General features: G+C 26.5%; 1 protein-coding gene across 1 annotated transcript in view; it reads right to left on the reverse strand.

The window, feature by feature from the left end:
• LOC107174004 (serine/threonine-protein kinase 32A) overlaps positions 1-16,667 on the reverse strand; it is a 95,166-nt gene that overhangs the window by 72,978 nt on the left and 5,521 nt on the right. The window contains exon 2 of the mRNA XM_089223950.1: positions 12,050-12,147. Coding sequence (XP_089080076.1) covers positions 12,050-12,147 — 98 coding nt within the window. The remainder of the gene's footprint in view (positions 1-12,049; positions 12,148-16,667) is intronic.

Genomic DNA, 16,667 nt, shown 5'->3' on the forward strand with positions numbered 1-16,667 from the left:
ATATACTGCGATAATTCAATAGTTGCTGGATTTGAATAGGATTAAAATAAGGATAAAAGAAAGGAAGCCAAATTAATACAATAAAACACACGCAAAAACTGCCACCTAGGCCAACAGAAAGCAACACGCAATTGAAAACGTAATCAATTAGTTGTCACTACGCATTGTATAAAACAGATTTGTATTTTTTTGTTAATGCCATCTCTCACCCATCATTCTATTTAAGCAATTTAAACGTAGAATCAAATTAACTACGGAGCGAATTGCATAAATCATGGTCGGAGCAAATCGCATAAATCATGGTCAAATCAAATTAAGTCATTGGATTACCTGAATTACAGAAAATAAAAAAAAATACTTCCTTCGAAATAATTTAGCTTACTAAATTTAATTTATTATTCAATATCGAGAAATTAACACTATAAAATCTAGTATAATGAAGTCCAAACCTTGCAACCTTCACTGATTTCACTTCCTTTAACAACCACTTAGTTTGCAATAGATAATAATCCGATTTCTTATTCCAATAATAATTTTCCCCGTGTAATCAAAAGTTAATTTTGTAAAATTTATTGACAGTATTCACCTCATCAAATTAAATATTAAATTGTTGAGTTTAAAACATCATACCAACTAAAATTGTTATTTTTCATATGATTATCGAATTTCGACATTATTACAATTTTAAGTGTCTGTATAAAAACAATTATATTTATATGATGTATTTTCAATGTTTTTAAAATACTAAAAAATCAACCTTTAAAAACATTGTATTGAAAGGAAAAAATCAATACATTTCAACTACCTACAAAACAATTCAAATTTATTTTCTGGTTCATAAAAATTTTATCAAAAACAAGGTTTTAATAGATGATTTATCACCAAAATTTATAGGTACCTATTTAATTTTATTTATTTGTCAATAATGTCATTTCAAATATCTATGATTAGGATAAAAATTCAAATATTAGTCTTAAGTATAGAAACATTCAATAGGATATAACTTATCGGCTATCAATGATCTATCTCTATAAACAACCTGATTCCTGGCTACACATGTGACAAGGCTACAATATCCATAAATTTTGTTTCAGTTATAGCTTCACTGAATATTTTAGTTCATAAAATATCGGTACATTGAACGGCGGTAAAAAATAAACTAATCTAAATCTGACTAAACTATATTTGCTCTAAGACTTTCTCTAAATATTTACCTATCTATTATGGTAAAATAACCTTTTTCATCCAACGTTATACGCTTAAATACTTAAGACACGCATTAGATCGTAGACTTACGTGGACCCCTCATTTAAAACGAAAAATACTTAATTTAAATTCTTGCCAACGCTTATCAAAAACATTTTGCAATAATAATGACTGCATACTCATCAATAATTAACATTTTATTTACAAATTAAAACTGTCTGGACTTATGGACTTTTTTGGAAATATCCCGTAACATTTTAATACGATATCGTAGAATATTATTTGACCTTAATATTTATTATTGTGTGTTTTTAATTTTATCTTCTTATTTTTAAGTTAGGTATAAAAATGTGTATCTATAATTTATAATTCCTGTAATTTATTGTTTTACACCTATAATTTAGTTCAACATATTATGTGTACCTACTCTTATTATTATAATTATAAATCTATAACAAGGTACAACCTACCTAAAATCATAAAACTATAATAATATAATCTTTATTAAGTAAATATAAATTAGATTTTCGCTCAATATTTCTAGTTACTAAAAGAGTACACTAACTTATTAAACCCGACATTAAGGACACACTTATGTTAATTTTTTCTTAATTATTAATATTCTTTCTTCGATAGGAACATAATTAATTGAAAAGAATATTTTACTTTAAGACTGACATTTGTTTCGAAAATAAATTAAATTTTTAACTGATTATATATCATAAGTCAAACAAGTGCCCTTTCACGTAACGTTTAATTCGACTAGTTTTAAGATTATAAACAATATGTAAAGTTCTCAGCAAAAACTTAATAATACCACATTTGTTGCATTTTGGCATTTCTTAATATGATGGATTAAGAAATTAATCAAATGCATTCAAAAGTTTCTAATATTCAATTACATTTTTAAGATGATATCTTTGAATAATATTGTTTGATATAGTACGAACCTCATTTGGTCAGGAGTACCATTTGTTAGTATTAAATTTAGGTACCTAAATAGTTTAACATTCAGAGTTAACAGTTTGTGACAGAGTTTCTTGCAAATAAATGTTGGTAGGTACCAAAAGTCTTCCTTTGAACTCCTGTGATGTCAAGTACTTGCATTTAATATATAAAAGTTTTTAACGGTGTGTTTAAGTACAATTTACTGGTTATATCTGAAATAAAATAGATCTGGTTGGGATTTTTATTTAATTTTTTTTTTTGTCATATAAGTCTATAAAACAACTAACGAACATAAAAAGTGTTGGACATTTTTAATACCGTAAACGCAACCATTAAACATTTATGACTGTTACGTCTGTATCAATTGATAACATTATGATGTTTAAGATACTATAAAAGTATAAAATTATTGGAGGAAAAAAATGGGTTTTGATATTGTGGTTAACAGGATATTTACGTGAAACCAAAATTGAAAACATCGATTTCTTTATTTTGTTGCAATTCAAAAACGAATAGCCGCAGATTGGTTACTTATAATTTATAAGTTATAAATGTCATCAAAAACATAAATTAGCCATTTAAAACATTTTTAGTTATAAAAATGCTAAATTCAAAAAATACTATTCTTCAAGGCTACCTATTTCTTGTTAAATAACATAAAGCGTATACTAATATTCTTAAAAAACGTGTGCGTCCCCTGTTCTTTTTTCATTAAATACCAATACGGAGGTGTACTTATATAGATAACTAGCTAATCCCTGTGCACTTCGTTACCCGTTAAAAATACCCACTCTATATGATTCAAAATTGTTGGTTAATTTGTCGTTTATACCCGGCTAAACATGATCAAAACTTCTCTTGACAAATTCCTGTGGATTTACCCTATCTTAATCTCCATAAAAGATTTTTAACACAGTAATTTTATATACATGACTCAAAGTATATTCAATCATAATATTTTATCGCATTTTTAGCTGTGTAAAGGTGAAACAATTTTTAAAATTGCAACCACATAATACACAAAAATATATTTAATATTATTATTATTTCTATTAAAAATCTCAAATTTGCAATATTAAAATTAAGGGAAATTTATCTTATCTTGTAGGCTTCATGAGATTATATAGCTTTCTGATGGTAAAAAATTTAAACTCAGTTAAATAGTTCCAGAGATTAAACTGATCAAATTAACAACTTTTCTTATTTATATTATATAGCCCTTTTAACCCATATAGGGGTCAATTTTTAAAAAATCTTGTTTTAAGGGGGTTTCTCATTAAAAAATGAACTTTACTGACAATTGCATACTCCTTAAGTGGTTCCGGCTAGGTGATTTTTTTTTTAATTTTTTTAATTTTTAACACTTTTAATCCCTGCAGGGGTTGAATTTTGAAAAATCCTATCTTAGTGAGTGTCTACACCACGAAACAAACTACTTTCCAAAATTCATACTTATAGCTTCAGCGATTCCGCCTAAGCGATGATAAATCACCCAGGACAAGTAATGTCATATAATAATAGGTATATAAATTGGTAATTTTCGATTTCACTGATCTTGGATTGATTTTTTTTCTTACTAAAACTAAACCATAATCGTTTTAGGGTCAAATAAATTTGATCGGATGATTATATGGAAGCAGGAGCAACCTATGGAGTATTAAATGGTCCACTGACAAATTTAATGGAATTCCGTCAGTTTTCGTCTACATACGTTATCACGTCCGGATGCCAGACGAAAACGTTTTAATTTGTTTAATCGATTCTGTAAAACAAAGAGATATAAATGATAATGGTGTCCAAGATAAAGTTTTTTCAGCGAGCAAACGGAATTGTAATGAATTAAAAAGATTAGAATCTTTGTTTTTCAGTGCTTTCTTCGTTTGATGTATTATAAGAAACACAGATAGTTTTAATAGTTGCTACTAACAACAATCTCTGGTACTTAAACAAGAAACATTAAATAAATTATCTATTGTTGGGTATAATATTATTAACCTGATCGAATACTGTATTTTAAACTTATGATTTAAAAAAATAAAAATAAAATCGATGTATGCGATGTATACGTGTATTTTTATATAATTATATTAGCATAGGCAGTTTTTTATTGTGTTCTAACTTTTGTCTTCAATTATAGAAAAGTGAACTAAAAAAAAAATGTTTGAATTGTGCAATTTTTAAGGAAAATTCATGGAAAGTTTACCCAATATAATACAAATGAGTAAAATGTATATCTAAGAAATTTCAATTAGGTATTATTATGTAATAAACTATTAATATTAAACATAATTTTGTTTTTGGGTTCAATTTTAAATACAACTATGTATAATTTCTAAAAGTTTAGACATACCTCCGTGTACCACATGTTATGTTATAATTATAACATATTTTATGTTTTATAATAATATGGCTGATACATTATACCCACATGCATTTTTATAATATTGTTTAATATTTAATACTGTTAAACAGTTCATCAATTTATACTACAAAAATATGCCACACCGTGTTTGTCAATAACTTTTTATAAATTTAATTTTTTACATGAATAGTATATTGGATAATTTGAATATAACATATTTATTTTTATTTTTTTATTTGTTCATTAAAACGACCTCTAGGTTTTTATCAATGCTTATCACATGTGGGTAGTAGAGAAATCATGTGATCTATTTATCTATGTATATATCACTATATAAATGATATTACCCCCTTTTTCAAGAGGAGACATTATGTGCAGTCTTCACTCCCAGTGGAGTGGGACCTTGTTAGAAACCGGATGACTCAATCGGGCGACAGCGTGGAAATTTGGTGATCACGTAAAACCACATAAATTTTTTTTGCACTTCGCTAAGAATCGAACCGATGACTGTGTGAGTAGCAGTCAATTGCGTGGCCACTGCGCCACTCCGGCCCAAATATAAAATATGTTATATATTTTTTAACTTATATGAATTTAAATGTAAGTTAAACGATTTAAATGTACGATTTTGATATAAATCAAGTTACCCGAGTTATTTAAATTACCATCTACGAGTATATAAACATTATTTTTCGTATACCTATCTAAAAATATTTTAAGAACATAAATGCTAAGTATTCATTTTAATTTCTATAATACCATTTTTAATTTACGACGACCAACAGTTATATAATATACTTATTTACAAGAACATAATATAATATTAGTTAAATCGTATATTTATTCAATAGTGTATTAATTATTTTTTTAATTTCTACCAGACATAAGTCTATATCTATATGATATTTTTCCGTGCCTATAATTTATATATATTATGTATACATATCACTAATGTGATACTACGATATATACATTTCTATAAAAGTAAAAGATCCTGAATCCCGACCTACAGGTAATTAAAAATTTAAAAAACTCCCTCCCCCAAGTTAGAGGGTATCCACAGTTAGCATCTTGTCCATTTTCCCACCTCGTTTATTTTAAAAAGTAGGTAAGTACTTGGAATTTTTTACTCTTAACCTACATGTTACCAGGAACTACTCTCGAAGTTAAATATTGAAGTGTATAAACTCTTAAAACAATTTAAAAAAAACATATTGCAAAATTAATACATTAATCGAACCACTAAGAATTAAAAAAAAAAAATATTTGGTTTTGAAAAAACTGAATTAAATCAACTTTAAAAAATAAATACTGACAATAAAATATCGAAGAGTAAATTCACATGTAGGTACAATATTATAGTATAAGTTATAAATAGTAATATATCTGTTATTTAATATACATATTATTTGATTTGAAATACCACCAATATCCCTATCGTATATTATTGTAACAACTCTAAATATTTGAAGTTTCCCAAACATATCATGATTTTCAAAATATTCAATATTAATTTATAAATAATTATTGTGAAAATAATTTATGATTTTTATTTATATGTCTGAAATATGTTTTATATAATATATAAGTATTGTTTTATACTATTTTTATTTTAATATAAAATGATTAAAATACACCTATTGGTATATTTTTAAATAAAATCTAACAAGGCAAAAATAATAACCTATACTACATACCACTTAGCTTTCTTTGGTGATTACTGACAATCTTCAGAAACTCGTGGCTTAGGTTAATCAATTAAAAACAATGCGTGGTTTAGTCGTTTTTTTACATTGTTATGCTTATCGATTTAGAAAAATCTATATACATAAAAATGGATGCATATTTTCCTTGGTCATCGCATCACGCGTGAACGGAACTATCAAATTTAGACGATTTAATGTCTCCAATAATAGTTTTTGATTATATTTGAATTCAAATGAGTTAAGGAATTAATTGAACCATTATTATTGTACATTATTTTCTTCGTTAACATTACAATTACGAATACAAAATATGTTTGACAAGTATTTACTTTCATTAACAATTTGTTTTAGTATTAATATTAATAGTTATTCATAATAATAAATTATTTACTAATAATGGTACCATTCAACTATCATTGGATCGTCGACCTTCCTTGATGATCCCTGGGATAAAATATTATACTATAAAAATAGTTTTCAACACGATTCAATCAGTATGTCAACTATATGAGCCATGGCACTCAACGTCAATATTTCGATCAAATCGTTAATGAATATTTGGGTTAAAATTAAAAAGGTTTTTGAGAAGTATTTTAATATTAAATATTTATAATTAAAATATATAACATCGAAGTAAAAATACTTTATATTATATAAATATAATACTAGCATATTCTGACGACGTATATTAGTAGATGTAAATAAATACTGTGGCTTATAAATACCCAGGTAAATGCAGAGTCGGTGGTACTCCAACACGAAAATATTATGAAATAAGTGATGACTTAGTAGAATTTTTTTTAGGGGAAACTCACGGCAATATAGGCCGTTAGGTATGGGATGGTACAATAGGGGTTATTTTTGTTTGTAGGCTTATAAGTTGTTAGGGCTGTAACACGTGCTTCTGTATGTTTGGCAAGGATATGTTGTTAAAAATCCCGGGTGATCACCCATCTGGGAGCTTGCAAATACAGCCGATACGTGCATTCAGTTCGTTTCCGCAGATTGAGCGTACGACTGATCCTCACCATACACTTAGAATATAGTTTTTTGCAGAAAGGGCATTACGGATGTCATAGAGGATCCGTTCTATTGTATCCAGCAAAATTGTAATTTTCGAGAGCGTAATATATCAATCACACATAATAGTTATATTGAATATTTTGAAATACTTCTCTTGTATATAATGCTACTGGAAATATATATATAGTGCTTATTAATGAAAATCATTAATTGTCACCGAAATGTATTGTGGTTTCAAGTTAAACGAATTGATTTGTGTTTTTTCCTAAACTGAACGACAAGCGAATAGCCCATTGGTCGAATGAAATAAACAAAACAACAATAACGACCTTGGTAACAATAAAAATAATAAATAAGAATAAAAGCTAAAAAATCAGACAGCTGAAATGATTTTTTTGATGAAATGTGTATAGACTGTATAGTAAGTATAACTAAAACGGTCAAATAAACACGCGTTTTAATACAACCCATATTATTATTTTTGCCATAATTATTATTGTTGTTATCCTAAGATTAAAGTGATTGATTCAACTATACAGGGTGATTTTTTTATCGAAGAACACTCATACTCATACACTCATACTTTTTAAATAATGAGTGTTCTTCGATAAAAAAATCACCCTGTATACATATTATATTGATTATGTGTTTCATTGAATTATTCATCCTGATAAATATTATGTATAGTTACTAAGATATAACAATTCGCTATCTATTATGAACTTTATTTTAATTTGGCTGATATTTTAAAATACAAGTGTTCTAAATAAATTTATTTTAGTTTAGTTTGTATTATTTTTAGCATAAAATACGGTCGTGAACCCAATTAACATTCAATATTCATAAAATTAAATTACATTGGTGTAATACAACAGTGAAATATAATGATATATAAATATATATAATTATTTTTGAGAGATAGAAAAGGAGGGGTCTGAATTGGCAATAAACATACAGCGTTAAAGTTTTTCATTTAAACCATAGTTATTGGACGAGGTAGGTAAATTAAAAGTGGTGTGTTGACGAGTAAAGAGCGGAGGGACATTTAAAGTAATTATTAGTGAGAGAAGGTGTGATGAGTCAATCTGCCCATTTATTAATTTGGATAAAAATTTAAGGTTATCAGCATGCCTACGATCTGCTACTAAATTTTTGTTTAAAATACTCGAGTACTGGTAAATAATTATGAGGGGGGTATTCAATTTTGAGTACCTGACCGGCATATTTTAAAAATTTGTTTTGAACTCGTTTAAGCATTATTGTGTTTTGAACAGTATTAGAATCTCAAATGACAGAGCCATGTTTTAGGATAGGCCTAATAAGCCAACAGTACTGTGCCTTAAGGGGAAAAGCTAATTTAAACTCAGTTGTTATACGCTTAATAAAACCCAAGATTTTAAGTTACTTTTAGCAAACACTTTCAATATGTAAATTTAGGCTAAGCGTAGAACAAAGAACAAAACCAAGATCAGTGACAGATTTATCAAGTAATTGCAGAATAGTCTCATTGATTGCATAATTAAAATTAATTGGGGATTTAAGATGAGTAAACGCCATATGGTAACATTTAGCAATATAAAAATCCAATCCAAGCTTGTTAGCCAATACAACAATTATTGCATTCAGACCATATTGTAGGAATAGAAAGTCGTTTAGAGTGTCGATATTAAGATGGAATACTTTTACATCATCCACAAACGCTAGGATGTGTATGCTTTAATAAACAAGGTACCAAATTCAAAACCTAGTTACGACAATTAAGGAAAATATTGTGCTCTGATAATCCTTCAGGGACCGAGGAAACTCTGAGAACAGTACTATAGTGGAGACTATCACTATTTACAGACCATGTAGTTTCAGGCAGATTATAGTCACTACAGAAGATAAAAGAGTATTTAGGGTACTAGGAAACATCGGAATCAATAAGAGATAAACGAGACTCATAAGTTGAGGTATGTGAGGAAGTGGGAAAGTAAACACCACAAATTATAAAGAAAAGAGATCCAACGTGAAAGCCCACAAAACGATGCTCAACGACACAACAGTAAATGGGTACAATGCAAGAGAATATGTCTTTCTGGACACCAATTAAGACCCCCTCCCTTCGAGAGCAAGTACTAGTTGCTTCACATCTGTCAAATCTATATACATTATAATTATTAAAAAGACCAAGTTCACAATCAGAAAATGAATTACTAAGCCAGGTATCGGTTAAATTGATAAACAAATATTTAAAGGCCACAACATTAAATCTTACATTAGAAAGTTTCATGCGTTGTCTTCTACAGTTCTATTAGTAGCCAGAAACTGTTAAGTCTAGTGGGTGCATCGAGTGCTGGGCTTTGGATCTGGTTGGCGCTGAAGAGGTTTCCGTTTTTTGACCCCGAGATAACTTTTAGAACACCATTCACATACTTAATAAAAAGCCCAGATTCGCCATTAGAAGTCCGAAGATCAAGTTCTGTGTGGCAAGATCTTAGTAGCTTCCGTTGAATTAGAGTCTTATCTTTAATAATTCAAAAACCTTTGAAAAATGACACTCCTTGCTGTTTAGCCTCATATTATGCTAATGAAGAATCAGATTTACTTATTGAAAAAGATTTTTTCACCAGTTATTGTTTGCTGTTCTCGAGTTGAAAACAACATGTTGACAAAAACCGTTTAGCCATGTGTCTCCCACTTGGATCGGTATGTGGAGTTTCTCAAAGTTCCAATAACACGCAAATCAAGTGAACAGCTACACTAAATTTAAATAATCTCTACCATATTGTCTAACCACAACGATAAACAGGTAATAATAATTTGCCGTGACTTAGTCGAGCTACTCATTCGTCATTCATTTCAAATATCTGTCGTGAAGCCGCGAGATAGGATCATCAAAGCTCATATAGGATTAGCAATATCATGAGTAAAAAATAGATTATAACTAGGGGTGGGAATGATTTGGGCAGATGGAAGCAGTCGACGGTTGTATCTATGGATCAGAATTACCCGTAAAAGGTCAAGCAGAATAAGAAAAAATACATATTTATTGTTCAGGTACGTACCCACTGTCGACAGACAGACAGATCGTTAATAATGGAGACAAGTCGCTGTTTCAAAGTTCGACGTGTCTCTACATAACTGAAGTATTGAATGTAGCATTTTTAACGAGCCACGAACCAACTAATTGAATAGTGTAGTCATATTTTTTCACTATTCATTAAACATGGTTCAAATATTTTTCGAAATAGTACCAGAAAGTTTTATTTGAAATTTCATTATATTAATGTGCAAAATGACTCCGATTAAAATTCAATTCACATTATTTTCGTAAAACTACATTTAATATGTATAACTTTACTATGCAATATCACAAACTTTTTAACTCATTACTTTTTTGGTTTAAACCACAGTAAAAATAAAATAATATAATGCAATTATAATTCAAAATGCGTATCGTTGTTCACTATATTATGTTTTGCACGCGAGTATTGCAGTTTAGAATATTTTTTTACTTTCAAATTTTATGTCTTCGATTATGAAAATAGTTCAATGCTTAGTTATAAACATATTATTTAAACGAAATTGGATTACTATTTTCCGACCAAACATCAACACGTATAGTTACTTACTATGTAGACATGTGGTATGTCTCTGTTATAATATCTTATCAAGTGCCATAATCCCATTTTTGACATTTTATTACCACGCCTGTCAATATTGGTTTTTAAATTGTGTAAATGTCAAACAAAATAATCATATAAAATCTTGAGAAGTATTATAAAGATAATTTTAAGCTGCTAGTATGAAAATGAACAAATAATAATCTCGCATTTTGACATTTCATCATAATGAATGCTATGTTATTATGAGATGTAAGTACACTATAATTAATGCTGGTATATCACAAAAATATATTACTGTTCTAATATGCCTGTTATGATCTTACTTAAAAATAATAAATAGAAACAATTTAACAATATTATCAACGTTTACTATTCACCTAAAGGACTTTTTTTTTTAATATTTCAAATTTAACACGTAAAAAAACGAAACATCATGCGAAATCTGATGGGTTAATCCACTATATTAAATATATTTTGAAATATTGCAGCAATCGCTTAACCGATTTTGTACTATTTCGAATATTTATACCTCTCTAGTGTTTGGATTGCATACTATTGAGAATTTACTTACTTCCTTTTGACCCTCTCATATGTCCAAAAAAAAATAAAATACCAACTATATATTCAATTCCTGCAAGAAAATATAGTGAAGTAGAAAATTAGAGTATTTTTACAGCCTCAAAATGCGACGGAAAAACACATCATATTTTTAACAATAAAAAATATAATTTTTTCAATCTTATATTTTTATGACATCATTAGGTACTGCATGTTATTGCTTCAAATGTTGTTATATTTCAATATTTCACCAACTCGTTACGTAATACATAAAGCAGAAATCAAAGTAGGTACCTACAGATAATACTAAGTATACCATATAACATGATTATCTTTAAATAGAATAATAAATCACTGGAATCATACAATTCTGTATTTACAGTTTTGTCTCCGATAAATTATACTGGAAATGACTATTTACGATGAATTTCTGAATAAAAACTTACTATCAATTATTTAAAAATAAATTGAATTTGTAATGTGGTCGTAATCTATAAATTATTACTGGCACTACTATAATATTAAGTTTCACGTGTGTACCATAAATCATAAATCATACATCAAATTAACGATACTTTCGGTATTTTATAAATTATACAATATTATACTGAAAGATGTAAATAGTTATAATCACTCACCATCACCGTCCAGAGGGCACGAGCGATCCTGTCTGTTAGAATGACCAACGCCCATCTTAACAATCGTATTTGAATAATATACTGTATTTTGAGTAAACCTATATAAAAAAAATACTATACATATATTCATCAATTTATTCAACATTTTAGTATATGGCCAATAAAGTAATACAAAATTGTGTCTTTATTCTTAAAAATTATAATTATTAATTAAAATTAAAATCTTTTACAATATTAATTTATTTGTTTACTATATCAAATTAATCGTTCGAAGGACTGGACATTTTTTTTTACTGTGAAATAACTTTTTGAGATGCAACATTATCTCTTTAATCAATCGAATGAATGATTATATATTTGTATTCAATAGAAGTGTAGTACTTTAATTATTCTACTTGTTATGGCGATCTTCGGTTTGGGTATAAGTACGAAATTTATGTAAAATATCTCAAAAGGCCTGTGAATTTAAATACTTTTGAATAAAAAAATGAAAAATTTTCAACAATAAACACATAGGTAATGGTAATTCGCTACATTATAGAGACACATTTCATTATGCTAATGGTTGTAGATAAAATAACATTGATAATTAAATAAATTCTATCATTTACTTGTTGATAAATTATAATTATGTCGTTTATATATATATATATATATATATATATATTATGTGTGTGATGTGTAAATACACGAATATTACGGGTTTATTATTTTGTTTTACTAATTAATTCGTATTTTTTATTATTTAAGTAATTAACTAAAAACAAATAATATAATATCCATGAACTCTGCATAACAGTAAACAGAAACACTGGTATACATAACAATTATTATTTATGTGATGTATTGTAATTATTTGATTGTAATTAATTGTAATTGGCTGAAATAAAAAAATAAAATATGTACGAATATATTAAACCTTCTTTCTCGCCGGGGAAAAAAGTGTTTAGTAGTTGTCAGCTCAATTATTCAAGTTGATTGTTATATTACCTATTCATTAGTATGAATAATCTTCACATTATTCACATTATTCTATTAAAAATACTCTTATATTAAACCATTGACTTTTACATTGATAAGCAAAATTTATTTTGTTCTATTAATATTAGGTATAAGATATTATATTATTAATATGTTTTTTTTTCTTAGAGATTTTTGAAGGAAATTTTGTAACAATAGTATCAACAAAAATGTTGTCACTCGCTTTTTGTGTTTTGACCACATCACACACAAGTTGATTCCTCCAGGAATTCATAAAACAAAATACTAATTTATCACAATAGGCATGCTTATAAGTTATAATATTGTTTTAGCATTTTAACTAATAAAATATATTTAGGTGACGAAATCAGTCAAACTTGAACGACATTTACGAAAAGATCTTATAACTAACATCATTGACGACCTATAGAATGTCGATAGTGTTGCTGTCTTAAATAAATAATATAATGATTCATTAATTTTTTTTTTTTGCTGATTTTAGTATATCTTCTTGTATTTAGCATATTTAATATTGTCCTGTATAGATTATATTATACATTTATACATTTTATGAGATTTAAAAACCATCGTGAAATAATTAATAATGATGTTTGAGAGCTCCAAGAGCTCTAAGATATCATTTAACACTTAAGAATTTGAGCAGAGCGATGAATGTATTGATTTTACAATGATGGTGTGTATTTTTATATATATATATATATATATTTTTTTTTGTGTGTACGTGTGTGTAACTCTGTACACGATAAGTTGTCGAAAAAGTGCTTCGATTTTCAACTTCAGTAGATTTTCTGGTTGACAATTGAATCTAGTTTGTGCATTAAGGAGGTCGATTTTTAAATTTCCAGTAGTTTTCGAAAACACGAGAAAAACAAAAAAAAAATATAAGTATAAACGTGAATATTTACGCAAAATAAACTTTTGAAAAAAACAATTTTTGATATTGGTATAACTCTAAAACAAATTATCGTAGAGACTTGTGATTTTTACTGGATATTTATATTTTCATTTTCTATACTTAATCAAATTTTCAAAATAATAAAAATCGTTTTAAGTTATTTATAGACAATTAAAATTTTCAATCTTTTAAGTTTTTTTCTTATAAATGATAATAAATTTTTATTCCTAGAGTAAAAAAGCTCCAGAATTTAATACAAGGCTCCAAATATATTGTCACGACGACAGTTAAAAAAATATTAAAAATACAGTCACAATTTTTTTTAATAAGCATTGAAAGTTTGAATTATGACAAAATACATAAAAATCGCATAAAATATATTTTGCAATATATTTTGAGTTAAAAATTCATAAAAATTGACCTTTTTAAATATAAGATTTAAAAATTCAATACAAGATTTTTCATGAATTTTTCTACTTTTATTAAATAAAAAATGTCTGTTGGAATGTCGAATCAAATTTTTATGAGCATTTGAATGACAACATTGGATATTCACTCAGCTTTTCTAGGTACCAATATTCTTATTTTGTTGTTATTCAAAAACAAATTATAATCATTATACAATTATTGTAGAAACTTGGAATTTTCACAATATTAATTATAACTATTATACTTGATACAATTTTCAAAATATTTCAACTATTTTTAATTTTATTGATACACATTTGAAAATTTCCGTTTTTTTAATTTTATTCAATAAATATTAAATGTCGATAAAATGTTATTCATTGGGGCATAAAACTAGAAGATTTAATACAAGGTTCCTCATAATAGCAGTTAGAAAATATTAAAAATACATATGCACGTTTTTTTTTTTTTATACAACCATTTATAGTTCAAAATTCAAATGTTGACAAAATGTATTTAATTGTAATTATAAAACCTTTAAATTTTATTGTTAAGGGTTAAAATTTAAAACAAGATTCTACGTAAATAGTTAATCCTACGAAAAAAAAAAATCTTAAAGCTATACAAACACAGTTTTTTTTTTTAAGTACATCAATTAAACTCATTCATTTATCAAATCATTTTATGGCTCCTATGCAATTCACATCAACCAAGAAAAACGCAACAATTTATTTTATAGGAATCTACATTTTTTATTTAAATAATAGCAATATATTTAATATAGCATAACATAATATCCTATACTGACAATTCATCTTCCCTCAGAATTTTTTTTCGTATACAGTGATATTATATCATTGAGTTTAAATTTAATACCATCCATAACAACCCAATTGTAACCTACTGTACAGAAGAGTGAAATCCACTTACTGCTTTTTTGCTTTGAAATCTAAGCCATACCTTGGATTTTGGATTAAATTAAATATTTTAAATCATTATTTAGTAATAATATTCATACAAATGGTTTGATAACCAATAAAAATAATTTGTAACTTACATTATCTCAACACCTTCAAATAAATAGTAAAATATATTTGTAAATTTTTACTAAATTCAGTAAACAGCTAAAAAGAAAAATATTTTTAAATTGCTCTAATAAAATAAATTTAAAATATTAAATAATTAAATACTAATATATAAATAAAATAAAATATTATACTCGTTTTAATTAGGAACACACATATGGATGTCATGATACATATTAAGTACCTATGTGAATATGTGATATAATGCATACATTATAATATTGTATCTATTTGTATTCTTTATTGATTTGACGAAATATTTGTTCATACTAAATGACAAAATGAAAGTACGTGCAATAGTCTCTTATTAATGGTTAGTATAATTAATAAATTTAAATTAAATATCTGCATGAATCTACTAGTTATATTATACATTTATACATTATGCACCTAAATATCGATGCCTTGAATGTTATTCCTTAAAAAAAAAAATACTTATTAATAACTAATATGCTTTAAAAATCATAAGTAAAAAATAAGTTATTTGTCAACGTTAAACTTGAATAATGATCTTAACAAATCATAACAAATACAGAAATATTGTAATAAATATCTAAAACTGAAAATAAAATTAGTCGCAAGAAAATCAATATGAACAGAGTCAAACCACTATTATATATATATATATATATATATATATATATATTGTGTGTGTGTGTGTGTGTGTGTGTGTGTGTGTCTGATACAGTTTTATGCAATTGTAGTTTCAAGTTTCACATTATTAGTTTCTCTAGTGCACTTGTCGCCTTCGTGTATAAGTTTCGAATATATTATTAGTAGAGAGGAATAAATCAGAAATCATCACCATAAATAAGGCTAATTTTCTCACAAATCGAATTATTACTTGTTTATTATTTGGGCCAGTTTTTGTGGACACAAATTTAAAAAAAATACATTAAGTATCACAAAACCATGCTGTATTAAAAATTAAAAATATCAATTTTTTACCATAGTAATAGTTTGTCAAACAAAATAAATTATACTTTAAAAATGGTCCAACTAATATAATATAGTTATATAATAGGCTAATAGCTAATATTATATTCAACCCGAAAATGTAGAAATAATAAAATACATTTAATCTATTATATGATAATGTATAGAGTATAGCGTATTGCGTATATACATTATAATAAATTATATTAAAAAGTGATCATAATATTTCGTTATTTAAAACCTTATCAAATAAGCCATACAATTGTAAATCCATATTTTATAAAATATAAAA

This window comes from Diuraphis noxia, unplaced genomic scaffold, assembly GCF_037042655.1.
Source record: "Diuraphis noxia isolate RWA-SAM2 unplaced genomic scaffold, SU_Dnox_SAM2 contig0003, whole genome shotgun sequence".
Lineage (NCBI taxonomy): Eukaryota > Metazoa > Arthropoda > Insecta > Hemiptera > Aphididae > Diuraphis > Diuraphis noxia.